The 18,268-nt window shown below is 41.7% G+C and overlaps 1 protein-coding gene across 35 annotated transcripts in view; it reads right to left on the bottom strand.

The window, feature by feature from the left end:
- Nucleotides 1-18,268, bottom strand: part of NTNG2 (netrin G2) — a 293,725-nt gene that overhangs the window by 64,244 nt on the left and 211,213 nt on the right. For 18 of the 35 annotated variants that reach the window (XM_068248880.1, XM_068248879.1, XM_068248878.1 and 15 more), the window contains 13 exons: nucleotides 10,741-10,767; nucleotides 7,416-7,514; nucleotides 2,393-2,452; nucleotides 1,466-1,525; nucleotides 1,308-1,367; nucleotides 1,150-1,209; nucleotides 989-1,048; nucleotides 828-887; nucleotides 667-726; nucleotides 513-572; nucleotides 352-411; nucleotides 194-253; nucleotides 33-92 (listed from right to left, as the gene is read on the bottom strand). The exons of 2 other annotated variants lie outside the window; for them this stretch is intronic. In XM_068248880.1, the coding sequence (XP_068104981.1) occupies nucleotides 33-92; nucleotides 194-253; nucleotides 352-411; nucleotides 513-572; nucleotides 667-726; nucleotides 828-887; nucleotides 989-1,048; nucleotides 1,150-1,209; nucleotides 1,308-1,367; nucleotides 1,466-1,525; nucleotides 2,393-2,452; nucleotides 7,416-7,514; nucleotides 10,741-10,767 (786 nt within the window). The remainder of the gene's footprint in view (nucleotides 1-32; nucleotides 93-193; nucleotides 254-351; nucleotides 412-512; nucleotides 573-666; nucleotides 727-827; nucleotides 888-988; nucleotides 1,049-1,149; nucleotides 1,210-1,307; nucleotides 1,368-1,465; nucleotides 1,526-2,392; nucleotides 2,453-7,415; nucleotides 7,515-10,740; nucleotides 10,768-18,268) is intronic. 15 more of the 35 variants (XM_068248907.1, XM_068248911.1, XM_068248912.1 and 12 more) reach the window with 13 other exon arrangements.

Raw genomic sequence — 18,268 nt, 5'->3', positions numbered from 1 at the left:
CATTACATTCTACTATCTACTGCTTGGATTACCTGCTCTCTGCTCTGTCTCCGGGACATGACTTAGATGTGAGGTATGACGAAGTGGGTCCACTGTTGGATAGAACGTAATGTCCTAAGTTAGACTCTACTGGAATATCCTGACCATAAAAGAATGTCCTTCATTACATTCTACCATCTACTGCTTGGATTACCTGCTCTCTGCTCTGTCTCCAGGATATGACTTAGATGTGAGGTATGACGATGTGGGTCCACTGTTGGACAGAATGTAATGTCCTAAGTTAGATTCTACTGGAATATAATGACCATACGATGTCCTTCATTACATTCTACCATCTACTGCTTGGATTACCTGCTCTCTGCTCTGTCTCCGGGACATGAGTTAGATGTGAGGTATGACGATGTGGATCCACTGTTGGATGGAATGGAATGTCCTAAGTTAGACTCTACTGGAATATCCTGACCATAAAATAATGACCTTCATTACATTCTACCATCTACTGCTTGGATTACCTGCTCTCTGCTCTGTCTCCGGGACATGAGTTAGATGTGACGTATGACGATGTGGATCCACTGTTGGACAGAATGTAATGTCCTAAGTTACTGGAATATCCTGACCATAAAATAATGTCCTTCATTACATTCTACCATCTACTGCTTGGATTACCTGCTCTCTGTTCTGTCTCCGGGACATGAGTTAGATGTGAGGTATGACGATGTGGGTCCACTGTTGGATAGAATGTAACGTCCTAAGTTAGACTCTACTGGAATAGCCTGACCATAAAATAATGTCCTTCATTACATTCTACCATCTACTGCTTGGATTACCTGCTCTCTGCTTTGTCTCCGGGACATGACTTAGATGTGAGTTATGACGATGTGGATTCACTGTTGGACAGAATGTAATGTCCTAAATTAGACTCTACTGGAATATCCTTATTATAAAATAATGTTCTACATTACATTCTACCATCTACTGCTTGGATTACCTGCTCTCTGTTCTGTCTCCGGGACATGAGTTAGATGAGACGTATGACGATGTGGGTCCACTGTTGGACAGAATGTAATGTCCTAAGTTAGACTCTACTGGAATAGCCTTACTATAAAATAATGTTCTTCATTACATTCTACCATCTACTGCTTGGATTACCTGCTCTCTGCTCGGTCTCCAGGACATGACTTAGATGTGAGGTATGACGATGTGGGTCCACTGTTGGACAGAATGTAATGTCCTAAGTTAGACTCTACTGGAATATAATGACTATAAGATGTATTTCATTACACTCTACCACCTACTGCTTGGATTACCTGCTCTCTGTTCTGTCTCCATCACATGAGATAGATAAGAGGTATGACGATGTGGGTCCACTGTTGGACAGAATGTAATGTCCTAAGTTAGATTCTACTGGAATATAATGACCATATGATGTCCTTGATTACATTCTACCATCTACTGATTGGATTACCCGCTTTCTGCTCTGTCTCCGGGACATGAGTTAGATGTGATGTGTGATGATCTGGATGTACTGAGAACCAGAGCGTGAAAATATTAAATATTAGTTCTAATCTAAGTGCAGAGAGCAATGCTTATTGGTTTCTATTCAAGATGTACACAGTTTCCACTACATAATATATTTCATAGATTTTCCAATTTGTTAGTAATTGTTTTATTTGTATCTTTTTTGATTGTCCTTTACAGATAAAAAGTCTCTGAAATCATATTTTGAAAAAAAATCTTAGATGTAGAAACTTGTAGATCTCAGAAACTGTCCATATGCTTTAAAAGAACATACGAAGCAAAGAAATAAATCTATCTTTACCTACCTGGGGCTTCTTTCAACCCCTCAAAGTCAAGTGTGTCCCTCACCACAGCTCCGGTCTTCTCCATGTCCCGTTGGCAGTTTCTGCAGTATTGCCAACCCCCAATGGGTTGGCGCCTTCTGCGCATGTACACGAGAGCACGCCAATGTCACCGGGAGCGTACTGTGCGTGCCCAGTACTACTATGCAGGTGCAGTATGCTCCCGGTGACGTGGGCGCGCTTGTACTGCCTGGGCGCATGCCCATGCATGTGGAGAAGACACGGACCCATTGAGGTAGGTGACACTGCAGAAGCCACTAGCGGGACCCGGAGAAGACTGGAGCTGCGGGAAGAAACACACATGACTTCCAGTGACTGGAAGAAGTCCCGGGTAAGTAAAGATAGATTTATTTCTTCGTCTCATTTGTCCTTTAAGGGAGTTCTGTAGAGTTCTAAGTGCAGTTCTTCATCTATTTGTAGCAACTCAAGCTTGTCTTGTTGAAGGCTACTACTAGCAGTAGATGCTACAAGGAATCATAGCCATCTGGAAGAGCTACGCTACGTTAGGCTCTACCTTCTATGATTTAGAATACCTGCTTTATGCTCTCCAGTCAGGACACGAATTGGATCTGAAGTGTGAAGTTCTGCATCCACTGATGACCAAAATGCCAAGAAATGCACACCATTAAGTATTTACAACCAAAGAGGAAAGTTCCTAGTTTGGGTCCTATGCAAGATCTACTATTTCCACTACACAGTATTTCTGCCAAATAGGCTCAACAAGCGGAAAAATAAAAAAAACTCCGCATACATGTTTCAGGGTGTACATCCATGTATTAAGCTACTTCTTTGACAAAAAAAACTGAGCAGAGATAGAGAAGTTCAGGGACAGGTTTTTGGGCTCATGATGACCAGCTTAAAGAACCACTATCGCAAAAATTGAAAATTTTAAATTACATGTAAACACATACAAATAAGAAGTATATTTCTACCAAGACCAAAACCTGTTGGTAATGTCAGATTTCTACTACCTGCTGTAAGTGACAGCAACATAGGAGAGAAGTAATTTATGGCTCATTTTACTCTGGAAGAAACATACTTCTTATTTGTACGTGTTTACATGTATTTTACATTTTAAGATTTTTGTGATAGTCGTCCTTCAAATAGCATACTAACAGCACTGACCACATTGTGCTAATCAGATATACCACTATAGACGTTAAGTCACTACTGGGCAGGCTAACTGTTATCAAAGCAGGTGAACAGCTCCCCTGTCAATCAGCGCTTTGTTATATGTTGACATTTCAAAATAAATAAAAGATAATAAGGATCTGGGTGCTGCTATTCGTAAAAGTATACCACTTTGGATACCATTAGAATACTAGTTGGACACAAGCAATTTTGTAAAAATATAGTCAGCAGAAAATGTTCATGTTCATACAGCAAAAGGAATGGCAGCGCTTTCAAAAACTCATACCTGAATGTTTTAATAGCATAAGATGTGCAGAGCTCCAATAATGGACTAAAATACACACCAACACTCATTACAGGCACAGAAAGTGGGGGTAGAGGTTAGTGTTGGGTACTAGACTATTATATGTGCCAGTTAGGGTTAAGCGGTTAGAGTTTGATGTAAGGAACAACTGTATGTTTGGGGTGCAGTCAGGGTTAGGCGTAAGGAAGGACTTGTTTGGGGGAAGGTTAGGGTTAAGCATTAGTCAGGAATTAAAGTGAAAATAAACCAATGAGACAAAATGGTTAATGGGATGCAAATAATTCAGTCATCCAAATTGTATGCAGCTTGAAACTGAGCCAATCAAAATGACTTCCTGTTGATTTTGATTGGTCTAATTTCAAGGGTCAGTGTATCTTATGGTCCAAATGTACGGCCATGCCACAATCCCAGCAGCAGAGTCCTTAACTGCAGAGCCATTACCTATCAGCCGATGTGCTACACCATCTCCTTCTCCAAATTCAGTCGCTGTAATGCAGCTCTATACACTGCCAGTCATACGAGGCCTCTGCCCTTCCTGCTTAACCGATGCCCTCTTATTGCGTGGCTCCAGTGCAAGTGTGTTGTCAGGTCATGCATTGAGAGGGCACCAGTAAAGCAGGAAGGAATAAGAACTCGGAACATATAGAGCTGCACAACAGCGTCTGGAGATGGAGGAGGAGAGTATGGAGTGCGCCGGTTCATAGGTAATGGCTTTTAGTGCGCTCAGCAGTTGAGAATATTTTGCAAGTTCAGAATAGTTTGCCTGAGGAAGTGGGTAGTCCCGCGAAATGCAATGCATATGAAGTAGTTTATGTAAAAATAAAGCTGTTTTTAGACAGTAGACCCATTGTGTCTGAACTACCAAGAGGTAAGTCTACCACTACCTCCCTTTAAACAGGATGTTAACCCTTTGTCTGCTTCTATGAAAGCAGGAAGTAGACACACTGCAGATTTATTGTTCTGTAAGGACCGATTAATACTTGTTTAAAAAATGTACCCATTCGGAACATTTTACTGTATATGCTCTGCTTAGCGCAGGAAGCAGATCCTTTCATTAAAGGTTATGCTGGTGCTTATCTTTTGGAACAGAGAGGAAGTTCTGAGTTCAGATCTGCTTTAAGGAGGAAGGGGCGTGCACAATTTACAACTTGGGCTAATGTCTCTCTTTACACATAAAAAAGGCACTTTTAGAACAGACAAATGACATGGAAGCCAGTCATGCAACGACTATAAGATATCAGCCCATATAATGTTTTGACTGGATTGCCTTACTTCACAGGGTTCGGACAAAAGTTCACTTTAACTATGGCTGTAAATCTGGATTTAGATTAGGCATAGCATTAAGCTGCTAGAGGTTCTAAGCTTTTTTTGTAGACTTTAAATACTGTTCGTGTCTTGGCATGCTGCTGAAACGCCATGCATTTATGACTCAACCTTGCAGCAGCCCTTTTCACCCTGTGATGTATTACTTTGTAATTTACTTGTGCGCGGGCGAGGCGAGCACTAAACCTGCACCGCCTGAACCAACCAAACTTCCGGACTGTTTGGCAATCGTACAGCACTTTGATGCATGGAGAAGTCTTTGAAATAATTACTCCATCAGAAAGGTGGGGTTGGGTGAAAGCAGCCATTTGTCCTGCTTAGCGTAACGTGGCCTGGAGCCCCTGACGCTAATTTTCAGGCTGTTTGGTTCATTTAGGATTTTAATCTATTTAAATAACCCAACACAAAAGTTACTCAAGAAGTCCAATAGCTACTTTACTGTTGTGCTGGTCGCTTGGGTCAGCATGTGCAGAATGGATTCAACATAGACAAGGTTACGCAACAAAGTGAGCAGGAGACAACTTTGTGAATAGAAAGATCATAGCTTACATTAATTAGTTATGTGGGCACTAATATCAAATTGATAAGATACACCTCACAGGGCCAAAATCATGGAATCCACATAACAAACACTTCTTATAATTTGTTATAAGGGCTGTGTAACCACTGTATAGATAAAAAATATATATACACACAACTGTTTTTGTACAGCGTGAGTCTTTACAGTGCAATACATTTTCCTGTAAAAGATCTGAAACAATCAATACAAACCAACAATTAATAGAGCCTGCCATTTCATTATTAAGCTGCTCTCATCTCCTTTGTTATGCTAGTCAGCAGTGCCTATTTAGGTGTTAAAAACATCACCTATTACTGTCTTAATCAAACAACCAGTGATATATACATTTCCTAAAATGAATGTTAAAAATAGCTCTGTGGTGCTCCCTATTGCTGGTGTCACCCCAGGCCTGTGTTTGGTTTGCCTATGCTTAAAAACAGCCTTGCTGGTGATCGGCAAGCATGGCCCAGATCCCCTTCCCAGGGTGAAACAGCCCTAAGGGCCCTTTTCCACCAGCGCGTTTGCGCTGGCTGAATCGCAAAACCGCAAACCGCTAGCGATTTTACAATCGCTACGGTTTGCTTTTTAACATAGGAATCGCGGTAGGTCATTTCCACTACCGCGATTCGTTTTTTACTTGATCGCGATCGCGCCGCGGAGCGACTTTTGCCGCGATTTTGCTATGCGGTGCATAGCATAGCAAAATCGCGGCCGCAAACGTCGGGAAAACGGCGGAATTGCGATTCAGCAATCGCTAGCGTTCAGCGCGAACGCTAGCGACTGCTAGTGGAAAAGGGCCCTAAGGGTGTACAGAGTTGAACCAGGTTTGTCACAGCTAGGATTCCAACATCAAATAAGTCGTTTTCTAGACTATCAAAATGGAGGTAAGTATTACTACGTCAATACTTATCTCTTCCATGAGCACAAAAGCTACACTTCATGGCTCTTTCCTGATATAGAAAAACCTTGCATCTTTCCTGATAATTAGCTACTAAGTACAGCTCAGGACAACTCATAAGTGTATTTAATTTCTAACAAGGGTTCAAAACAGGAGTTGCAGGCAGACATCTTATTTTTGAATGTTAACAAATTTTGTATTAAGGTGCAAGAGTATTTTACATATACATGAACTGAAATGTAATTTTCTAGCTTGTGCTTAAATGCTTATGGTGGCCACTAATGAGCCAATCTTTTTGTCTAATTTTACCATTTCTGTGTAATATAAAAGATTACCTATAGTATTAACTCAATATATTCACTCAGCTTACCCTTCTATTACATAGATTTGGTAAGATCGGGCAAAAAAGATTGGATCATTAGTGGCCACCATAAGCATGCAAGCAGGAACTACAAAATTACATTTCAGTTATATGTTAAATACATGGGCTTATGCTGTGGCTGTTAGGCCTGGAACCCACTTGGAGCGCTTTTCTGAGCGCTTTGTGATTTGAAAAGCTCTTGCTAATGTGATGCTATGGGTGTGATCCCACTAGAGCAATGCGATTGTATAAAAATCCCCCATAGCATTGCATTAGCAAGAGCGTTCTCAAATCACTAGCGCTTAGAAAAGGCTGCTAGTGGGTTTGAGCCCTCACACTGCGTTCAAATGCCCAAAACTTATTGGTAATTCACCATTAACAGCTGACCCATATAAGTGATACCACCAACAGCAGGCAGATAGCGAGACGCTGGGAAGCTGGATTACGATCCAACGGTGTGGTATCTAGTCACATGATCACTGTGAATAACCAATCAAACTGTCCATGTTGTATCGAAACTATGTTCCTCTTCCCTTTTAATCCCTACATCAAATAAAACGTTTTTCTTCACCGTAGCTACCACTATGGATAGGCTTTATGTATAGTACCAAGTTTTAATAGAAACCCTTTCTATCCTACATGTATCGGTTTAATAGGTTGACCACAAAACCAAGGTGTGGTTATTAGACAATACAGCACATCTCCAAAGCCTGAAAATGGCCTGTTCCCTACAGCAGAGTAAAGATTCGGGTCTGGAGTGGTAAAAGGCCTTTTGTTGGATCGGTTGGCCTGCATCAGTTTCTTTGCCAGATACCCCAGAGATACCCCAGAGAGTGCCTACAACTTTGGACTCTTTAGCTCTACCAAAAGCTTGACAGTCCATCTAACATGCTAAGATGGTGCGACAGCAGAGGGATGAAGCCAACAGTTACAGACACTACAAAGGTTGGGATAACTCTCGATCACTCAACTAAACAAACCTGGTGTGTTGACATGAACAAGTCTCTCATGTGCGATGCTTAGTTGACTTGTATGAGCTTGTCTGGCTGTGGTGACCTCTGGCCTTGCTGTCTCAGAGACTAATAAAACACAAACACAAAATAATGTCTACTGGCTATCTTCAAGAGCTTTCTATTGGCTACTGAAAAGAAAAGCTCAGTCCATCTAGATGCCTGAAATTCATATAGTTGTAGGGATTAGACTGTGAACTCCTCTGAGAAGCAATTAGTGACATAGATGACTCGACGCACTCTCTAAAATGCTGTGGAAAATATCAGTGTTATCTAAATGCATAATAATAATAGTAACATATATAATTGTGGATACCTTACAAAACCCATTACAGTTGCATCTAAACACAGTCTTCAATATTTTGTCTGACATCCGAATATGTTCTTGATATATGCGTTACATTACCTAGTTTTTATTTAAAATGAGCACTTGTGGAATAGGAGGGAAATGTTGTATTAGGAGAAGGCTATGTAAATATTAACCAATGCTGTTTCAAAATTAAAGCAAATCTAATTTTTCTATGATTCGTGTTGCAAAGCATGCATTACTTCTATCTATCACAAGATGGCGCTGAAGAGCCAATAATAATAAGACTACAAAAATCAACAACACCAATCTAAAATATGTATTCTGCTTATAATCATATAAAAACCAACGATGTATAAAATATATAAATAATATTATTAATGCTACACAGAAAAATAAAAATGTTTATGCTGCTATTATCTTGCACGGCTTTTTATGATGAGAAGTTACCTTGTGTTAAAAAAAAAAAAATTGGCTTCTACTGGTAGTGTTCCACTTAGCTACAATAATTATACTTTTCATATCTATACCTCAGATGTCAGGTTTCCAGTGTTCTGTGTTCCAGAGTATTGTAGCTCAAACAATTCTAAATTTTGGATGCCACGTTAAAAAAAAAATGTGTGAAAAGGGCTGGCACTAGATGGTACTGGAAGACAATTTGGCCCCACTGGATCTTTACATGAAATGATGTGCTTGCAAAGAAATGCAGATTCAATATTGTAGATACAGTGCAGGCGGAGGCACTGTAAGATGCATTTGAGCCTTTAATCACAGTATTGAACAGACATTGTGGTTTGCAGCGGGGGTTGAAGACAGCCTGACAGCCGTTTCACGTTAAATACAGCTTCCTCAGAGGCTAGTGAGACATACCATCTTTCTGAGATCTCAAGTATTCGTGAGTTGTTCTGAGATTCTTGGTACCAGCATGCCATTGTTCGGAGAGTGCAGATATCCATGTGCTATTGTTCTGAGATCCCATAGAGCCATACCAATCCATAACATGCACTGATGAGGACCAATAAGTGTGAAACAGGCTGTATGCACGTTGGATCCATTGTGACTCTGTAAAAGGTATTAGCTACAGGCTCACTATACACCAGCAGTTATGGATGTGAAGCCTGGCTTTCAAGGGCATAAAGAGACGATTTCCATATTTGGGAGTGATGCATCATGGGAAACCATAGGCGCTAACTTACAGCTGAATTATCGCAAATGCTTTTTCTGTTTTAAGAAGGCAAATTTACATTTAGCATTGCTTTATGATAGAGGGCTTTTGGTCTCTTTAAAGCAAACCCGAGCAGAAGCTCGGGTTCAAAATCTGCTACTTTTTATTTAGAGAGGGAAGCCTCAGGATCCTAAGAGGCTTCCCTCAGTTGTAACAAGCCCCCCGTTGCTAAACTCGGCCCCCCTTCACATCAGGGCCACGCAACTACTCTTCCTGGTTTAAGGGCGCACAATGACCGCGCAAGCCCGTCCGTGCATGTGCAGTAGCACAGGAGCCCGTGACTCCGTGCAACTGTGCATGCGCGGGTGGGCTCAGTGGGCTATTGCACACACTTGAACCAGGAAGTGGAGCTGCGCGGCCCCGATGTGATTAGCGACAATGCATTGTTGCTAATCTTCTTGGGGGGCCACACTCAGCAACGGGGGACAAGGAGTAGCAAAGGAAGCCTCAATAGGATCTTCAGGCTTCTCTCTCTTAAGGAAAGTATCTGATTTTGTATCTGAGCTTCGGCATAAGGAACACTTTAAGCCCTTTATACCTTTCAGGTCCTATTGTTCTGAATACACAGATCACAGCGTGCTATTATCTTGAGAGCTAAGATATCAGTGTGTTATTGTTCTGGGATCACAGATATCAATGTGCAATTGTTCTGAAATCACAGATATCAGTATGCTATAGTTCTGGGATCACAGATATCAGCAAGCTATTGTTCTGCGATCACAGATATCAAAGTACTATTGTTCTGAAATCACAGATAGTGTGCCATTGTTTTGAGATCACAGATATCAGCGTGCTGCGTGCCATTGTTTTGAGATCACAGATATCAGTGTGCCATTGTTCGGAGATCACAGATATCAGTGTGCCATTGTTCGGAGATCACATATATCAGTGTGCCATTGTTCTGAGATCACAGATATCAGTGTGCCATTGTTCTGAGATCACAGATATGATATCTGTGATCTCAGAACAATGGCACACTGATATCATATCAGTGTGCCATTGTTCGGAGATCACAGATATCAGTGTGCCATTGTTCGGAGATCACAGATATCAGTGTGCCATTGTTCGGAGATCACAGATATCAGTGTGCCATTGTTCTGAGATCACAGATAACAGTGTGCCATTGTTCGGAGATCACAGATATCAGTGTGCCATTGTTTGGAGATCACAGATATCAGTGTGCCATTGTTCGGAGATCACAGATATCAGTGTGCCATTGTTCTGAGATCACAGATATCAGTGTGCCATTGTTCTGAGATCACAGATATCAGTGTGCCATTGTTCTGAGAACACAGATATCAGTGTGCCATTGTTCTGAAATCACAGATATCAGTGTGCCATTGTTCTGAAATCACAGATATCAGTGTGTCATTGTTCTGGGATTACGCATATCAGTGTGCCATTGTTGTGTATTGCACTGAGTCTGTCAAGAGAAAAGTGCAATATAAATATTATGTGTTTTGTCTTCTATAGCAGTATAAGCCCAAAACAGCGGTCCCTGCTCAGCTTAATAGTTGTGCAAATTCTACATCTATAACTTCCCTTGAGTTTTACAAAGCTCTGATTAGTTTCGCTGGTGCAGAAGCATTCATTAGTGTCACTGGCTGGTCACACACACATCTATGAGCGCACACACCAACAGAACAAGTCGCTGACCACAGTGAGCATGCTATGAGGATGCAGGGAGGTGAGAAGAGGGACAGATGAGTTCATGGAAATGGAATGGAAAGGACAAGACAAGGAAATTCCAGGGATCTACTCACTGCCGAGTGCGGAACCCGACGCTGCACCTGGAAGAAAGAATCTGGGCATTAGCCTGGGTAGGAAAAAGTTATTGACCAAAAGAACAGGACAAAGTATATCTTCAAAGAGGTCCTCCACTTTTACCACAACTGCAAGGGGAACAAACTTTAGGTTAATTAATAGGTTATACTTTATTACATAGAAGCATGCTTAAAGTGTACCCGAGGTGACATGTGACATGATGAGATAAACATGTGTATGTACAGTGCAAAGCAGGAACAGATCTGGGGGGGGGGGGGGGGGGCAGGCGGGTATCTTGCCCCAGGCGCAGTTTGTTGAATTCTTAAAAAGGTGGCAACATTTGGATGGGGAATGGCAGTTTCAAACCTGACCTTTAGGCGCCAAAACCTGACCTTGCCCCAGGCGCAACTTGGTCTAGATCCGTCCCTGGTGCCAAGCATTATTAACCAGGCTGTTTTACGTGTTTTGCAGTTAAATTTGAGTTAATTTTCAGGCATGCAAGTGACAGCTTCTGTATTGTCAGTACCTTGTCGGCAAAATAGTAGAGATCACTGATAAGAAAATTACAACCATAAAAGTTGTTCTGCCACAATACAACTTTTGAGAGCAGGGAAAAAGGTCAACAGTTATTGTATTTTCAATTAGGAACACTTAATAGGCTGCCACTGAGCAGAGACAACAAAACATTCATTCTACTCTGTAAATGTTTAAATATAAAATAAAACCATGGGATATATATATATATATATATATATATATATATATATATATAAATATAAAAAGAAGTCATTTTTAGGAGTGGGGGATAAATACAATTGTTTGTCTCGGGTTCACTTTAAAGGCTTACCTTTTGAAATGAAACAGTTTTATCTATTGAAGTGTTTGGAAATATGCCTACTGGTGTGGTAGTCCTGTCCGGAATGTCCTGTGCTTGGATGTGGTCATAGATCTACCATCAATTGTCGCTCTGTGTGCCTGTGTGTGCATAGTGTACTGCTCTGTACTACTGCCAGAGAAAGACTGAGGTGTAAATTTAAATCCTTGAAAAAAATACAGCCCCCAGGGGGCACACAGAATGAGGTGGGTAACCTGAGTATGCTAATAATTTAGCTTACATGCCAATTTAAAGCAAATTATATGCAGTTTAAAATTTGGTCTTTTCATTTCAGCTGGAAGTGCATTTGATTTGTCCAATTACATACTTCTAATTTTTCATGCAAGCCATAATTATTGACACCTCATTAACTATCTCTAATGGACAGGCTTGTTGTCTATTGAGATATATATATATATATATAGACAAAATTCATTGAGGTGCATAATAAAAGTTGTCTATTCATTATCATCAAATGGAAATTCTTCTAAATTCATTGCACCCTCTAGTGGCTGGAAGATTAAGATTTTTTCTCCACTGATTTCAGGCCGTGCCATAAAGTGAGAAAGATATTGTAGATCATGTGAATATGGAGTATTTATTTTTTCATAGGCACAGATGCCAGTCAAATAAGGTTTGTGCATTATAACAGTATAACTGAACTGCTGGGAAGAAAACTGAATCCTGCAACCACTAGAGGGCATCCTCTCCATTTATTTTAATTGAGAGACTACAGGGTTGTATTTTTCTTTCAGATTAGAGGATACTGACCACAGGGCTGACCAGAGAAAGCCCTGGATCTTGAAGGTGAGGTGCTATTCGCCATTCTTTAACAGCCACATGGAACAGTTAAACAAAGGTTCAGGTGCAGTTTAAATGCATCTATCCTTTAAATTGATGTTACCAAATATGGAAGTCAACACCGAAGGGATATAAAAACTCAAAAGCGCTGGGGAAAAAAACTTCCAACCAACAGAGGGAATCAGTTCTACTCTATATATTGGAAGGGATGTATCCCTATGTTCATTGCTCCCTCTAGTGGCCAGAAGGCTCTGATTTTTTTTCAGAAAGGAGGAAGCTGATAGAAGGCCTGATCATTTTCGATCAAAAATTAGTATGGCCATTCTAATGTGTATAGGCTCAAACAGCATTTAAAGGGAAACTACCAGGAAAAAGTGTAAGGTTTAAAATGCTTACATTCAAATGCAGATTTCTCCTTTGAGTAGCACTATAACTAGAGTTGGGCCGAACGGTTCGCCTGCGAACGGTTCCATGCGAACTTCCGTGGTTCGCGTTCGCGTCCCGCAGGCGAACGTTTGCGGAAGTTCGGTTCGCCCCATAATGCACCATGGAGGGTCAACTTTGACCCTCTACATCACAGTCAGCAGGCCCAGTGTAGCCAATTAGGCTACACTAGCCCCTGGAGCCCCACCCCCCTTATATAAGGCAGGCAGCGGCGGCCATTACGGTCACTCGTGTGCCTGCATTAGTGAGAGTAGGGCGAGCTGCTGCAGACTGTCTCTCATAGGGAAAGATTAGTTAGGCTTAGCTTGTTCCTGGCTGCATACCTGTTCTGTGAACCCACCACTGCATACCTGTACTGTGAACCCACCACTGCATACCTGTTCATTGAACCCGCCGCTGCATACCTGTTCTGTGAACCCACCACTGCATACCTGTTCTGTGAACCCACCACTGCATACCTGTTCAGTGAACCCACCACTGCATACCTGTTGTGTTCAGTGAACCCGCCACTGTATACCTGTTCAGTGAACCCGCCACTGCATACCTGTTCTGTTCAGTGGACCCGCCACTGTATACCTGTTCAGTGAACCCGCCACTGCATACCTGTTGTGTTCAGTGAACCTACACAAACAGCTGTTTGCGGTGCGTTACACGGTGAGTTTGGTGTGTCAGTGTGAAGCAGTACCTTAATAACACTCCCTGATTGATGTATACACATGCAAGATGTTTTAAAGCACTTTAGGCCTGTCATTTAGCATTCAATGTGATTTCTGCCCTTAAAACGCTGCTTTGCGTCAAATCCAGATTTTTCCCGGGGACTTTTGGCGTGTATCCCACTCCGCCATGCCCCCCTCCAGGTGTTAGACCCCTTGAAACATCTTTTCCATCACTTTTGTGGCCTGCATACATTTTTTTTTTTCAAAGTTCGCATCCCCATTGAAGTCTATTGCGGTTCGCGAACTTTAACGCGAACCGAACCTTCCGCGGAAGTTCGCGAACCCGGTTCGCGAACCTAAAATCGGAGGTTCGGCCCAACTCTAACTATAACACTATAAATACTATAGTAACACTATAAATGACATGTTTTCCTATGTTGCTGTCACTTACAATAGGTAGTGAAAATCTGATAGACCTGTCTAATCTGCTTATAGCAGATTATCAGTTTTTCCTTTATTTACAAAAACACTTACTGAACTACAGTTTTTCAGTCCAAATGCCGAAATAGGCTGTACATGAATAGGGAAGCTAGCTGACATCTTTGTGTACATTGTTTCCAGTGGTTACTTTTGTAAAGAATTATAACACTGAGAATCTCCTATGTGGCAATGGCTTGGCCTGGTCTGTCTGCTTTTTACTCCCTAATGTAAGGGACAGCGACATAGGAAAAAAGTAATTTATGGCTTATCTTACGCTGAAAAATTTTTACATCTAAAATGTATGTGTAAATTGTACAATTTTTCACAATAGTGGTCATTTAAATAAAGATAAATGCACATAAAGAAAACCTTCTACTTCTTGTCGTATTGTGTAAAATAGAAGATAGCTTATGTCGATGGTTCCTGTGAGTATAACACCCCCCAGGCTCATCTAAAGACAAAAGGAGACTAGGAGTTCAATGATGCAGAATCATTTAAGATTCGGAAAAGCAAAATGCTAAGGATGTATATACTCACAAAGGTGGGTTGCAAATCCTTGCAACCACCATCAGAGCAGCAGGAAATTAACCGTCCCTGCTCGGTTTTCCAGGTTTGTAACTTAACTGTTCGGTTGCACTCCGAATGTTCTTTAGGACAAACTACTATGTGCCATAGAGGCACTTGTGCTTACACAGCCATAGCAGTTAAGGCACCTGTTTTTTCACTGATATGAGGAAGCGGGCAAGCGCCCACGAAATGCGTTGTCAATTTTATGTACTCAAATAAAAGACCTGCTTTCAATAAACCAGTCCAAAGTCTTCAAGAGAGGTAAGACTACCTCTCTGTTTATAAGATCAACAGCTTTATTAACCCATCTTTTATGCATTGGGCGCCTCCATCCGTTTTAAGTGAAAATAGATGCTCATTCAGAACTATAAGCTGCAAACGTATGGGCGCTTTTATACGGTCTATATCTGTAAACTCCATTTGGGGCTCTTTTACACACATTAACTTTCTGCTCCAGCCTCCTAGACCTTTAAATCTCAGACAGGGAAGGGGAGAGTCGGAGGACGGGAAGCGTTCAGAAAATGCAGAGAACAAGGATCTCAGTCTAAGCCCTGCGTGTCTTTGTCAGGTCCTTTGAAGGGATACAGGCTGGCGGCTCAATCTGACAAGCTTGTTCCCTTTGAAATCCTCCTTCTCGCCGCAGTCCCGGTGACACCCCAGTCACAGTCCTCTGAATGCTTTCCTTTAAGCTTTGATCAATTTAAAGTGCAGATGTTTAAAGCAAGAACGAAAGGAGAAAAGAGAGAAAAAAAACCTCAGCGGTCTCTTTGGAAAACTCCGAGAGGACATCGGCTTAGAAGTGAATGTGATTTGTGCATCCAGTGAATGTTTAAACGGATAATCTGCTGGCAATTTCTCGAGGTAGATGGGAAACGTTTACAGCAAACCTGTCATGGTCGGCTACGTTTGTAAACTGACAACACTGTTTAGCTGCAGGTACTATAAGGTACTTACCTCTGCTACCTGGGGTGCCTCATCTAAGGGTGGTCAATGAGTTGCAAATAATTTCGAGTTGATGCAGGATTGCTGCTTGAAATGGACCAATCAAATTTTACCTCAGTAGGATTAGATTGGTTAATTTTCAAGCTGCATAAATATGCATACAAAATTTGCATAATGCTGCATCAACTCAAAATTATTTGCATCTCATTGACCATCCCTAGCCTCATCATTCTGGGCCTCGAAACAGTAGACACCTCCCCTTTTCTGACTTGGAGCCCAGCCCTTCCTAGCCAATTAATCACTGCCCTGTTTCCGGCAGCTAAGGCATGTTCAGTTTCAAGAGATTTATTATATTAACAATATGTGTGTGTGTGTTTATTGTAGGTGGTTTTATTGACCTGAAGAAGCAGTACAACACCTGTGTCATGTGTTGTTTTTATATGTTTGAATGAATAAATGTTTTTTTTTCCAATTAACTTGATTTGTCCTTTAGAAAAGGTCAGGCACATTATCTCCTGCTACTTAATTATAAATCATAAGTGACTGTGATTCTATATTTCTAGGGTACATCCGCCTGTGTTGTTTTAGATAGTCTAAACCCCGAAGAAGACCGACCAACCAGTACCTGCGCAGCAGACCTGGAAACCGAGCGTGGACGGTTACATCCCGCAAGCTCTGACAGTGGTTGCAAGTTCTTGTAAACCCACCTTTGTGAGTATAAACTTTTCTAACACAATATACCTGTAATGATCTGCTCTGCTGTCTGCACAGGCAGGCAGCTTTTTGACCATTTTTCAGGTCTGTATGCTGCTGGTCCCTGGAAAAGAGACCTGTCTTCACTCTGCAAGTTTCAGACTTGCTGTTCTGGTGAGGGATTTGCATTCACTTATCTGGCTATTGATAGCTCTGCCTCTCTTGAAAGCTTGCAGTATAAATACCATTTCCTCCCAGAATTCCCTGCTGGTCATAAAGGTTTGGTTCTGCTGGACTTACCTTGAGTTACAGCCCCTCTGCTATTTTTTTTGCTAAATATTGTCTTAGAGTAGTTATCCTTGGGAGTGCACTAGCATTCCTTCTAGCGCAGTCAGGTTGTTTATTATCTGTATTGCCTAGTTCTGTCTTATCTGTTGCAATTGCACTTTCTCCAACGGTGGCTGACAGTGAATCGCTCTGTCTGTTTGGATCGCATTCGCCCTAGCGGTAGAGGCGGTGGATCTTTCTGTATTCTATCTTGGAGTGTAAGCCAGAGCAGCGGTTGCTACTGGTTGCTCTATCTGTCTGTCTGGATCGCATTCGCCCTAGCGGTAGAGGTGGTGGATCTCTTGGTACTTTGTCTTGGAGTGTAGCCAGAGCAGCGGTTGCTACTGGTTACTCCTTCTGTCTGTCTTGTCTGGAATGAACGCTTGCTGTTGTCTGGGTGAGGCAACCGATGAGCAAGCGTTCGCGTTCTTTGTTTGTTTTCTTTTTTTGTGTTTCATTTGTTAGTCAGGGTTGGTACGCTTTATCGCTGTTGCGCTTAACGTGCGGTGACCATGCCTTGCACGCGCTTTGTCGCTATTGCGCTTAACGTGTGGTGACCGTGTGTAGCTAGTCCTGTCTGTTCTTTCATGTTGGATTACAGTTTGTTAATTGGTTCTGTCTTTATTCTTCCTATGATCTGTCTTTACTCAGTCTTGTGTCTCTATTAGCAATCGCCATTCTTGCGATTGCTTTCTCACTTGGTCTTCGCTGTTGTGTGTCCACCGTCGCCGGGTGGCGACTAGATTGGTGGACATACATACATTCTGTCTCTGTGCTCACTCTCTCTCTCGAGAGGCTATCTTGCCCTTTATTGCTTCACTTCATACAATCTCCATCTGGCATCTGTAGTTGTACAGAGACCAAGTTCCTCTGTACTCCACAGCTCCATCTGCCGGTTGGAATTGCTCCCTACAGGTGCATTTTGCACCAAAGCTGGGCTCTCTTTTCCAAGCACTTGTGGAGGGTTTTCGCAGTGTCAGCGCACATGTTGTGCGCTGACCTCGGAGATAATTCCACAATCGTTACAATACCACATTATACTAACAATATTGCACCATTGGCTCTCTTAAATCTTTCAGATTCTTGGAAGTTAATGAAAACCATCGAGAATCACCATCCGACTATAATTTAAGGACCACTATCGCAAAAAAAGTAGGCAGTTAAAATCTGACAGAACCAACAGGTTTTAGGCCAGTCCATCTCCTCATGGGGGATTCTCAGGGCTTTCTTTGTTTTCAAAAGCATTTCCTGAACAACAGTTGCAAAGTCTAACTGACAAAATTGTGTGCAAATGAGTAGGGAGGCTGGCTGGTATCTTACTATTTTGGCAGTTAAACTGTTGTTCAGGAAATGCTGTTGAAAACAAAGAAAACCTTGAAAATCCCCCATGAGGAGATGGGCTGGCCCAAAACCCGTCGATTCTGTCAGATTTTAAATGCCTACTTTTTTTTTGCAGTAGTGGTCCTTTAAATAAGGGCCCATATATGTCCAGGACCATAGACATAGTCATACTATCCAGATTTTACAGTGCATGGCCATCTTTAAGATCACAGTAATTGAAACTAAGGGTGATCTGTTGTCCCCAACAAACTAGACTGGTCAACTTTGTGATCAATTTCAGATAGGGGTCAAAAATAAGAGAATTTGGGATTCAATAAAGACCAACATTTCTTTTTTTTGTTTCTGACTTGTCCCTCACTAGACGGACCTCATCTGACTTCCTGCCAGTTGTTACACCTGTAA

The sequence above is a fragment of the Hyperolius riggenbachi genome, chromosome 8, assembly GCF_040937935.1.
Source record: "Hyperolius riggenbachi isolate aHypRig1 chromosome 8, aHypRig1.pri, whole genome shotgun sequence".
NCBI classification, from domain to species: domain Eukaryota; kingdom Metazoa; phylum Chordata; class Amphibia; order Anura; family Hyperoliidae; genus Hyperolius; species Hyperolius riggenbachi.
The sequence above is the reverse complement of the archived record's forward strand: the minus strand, read 5'-3'. Positions and strand labels throughout refer to the sequence as shown.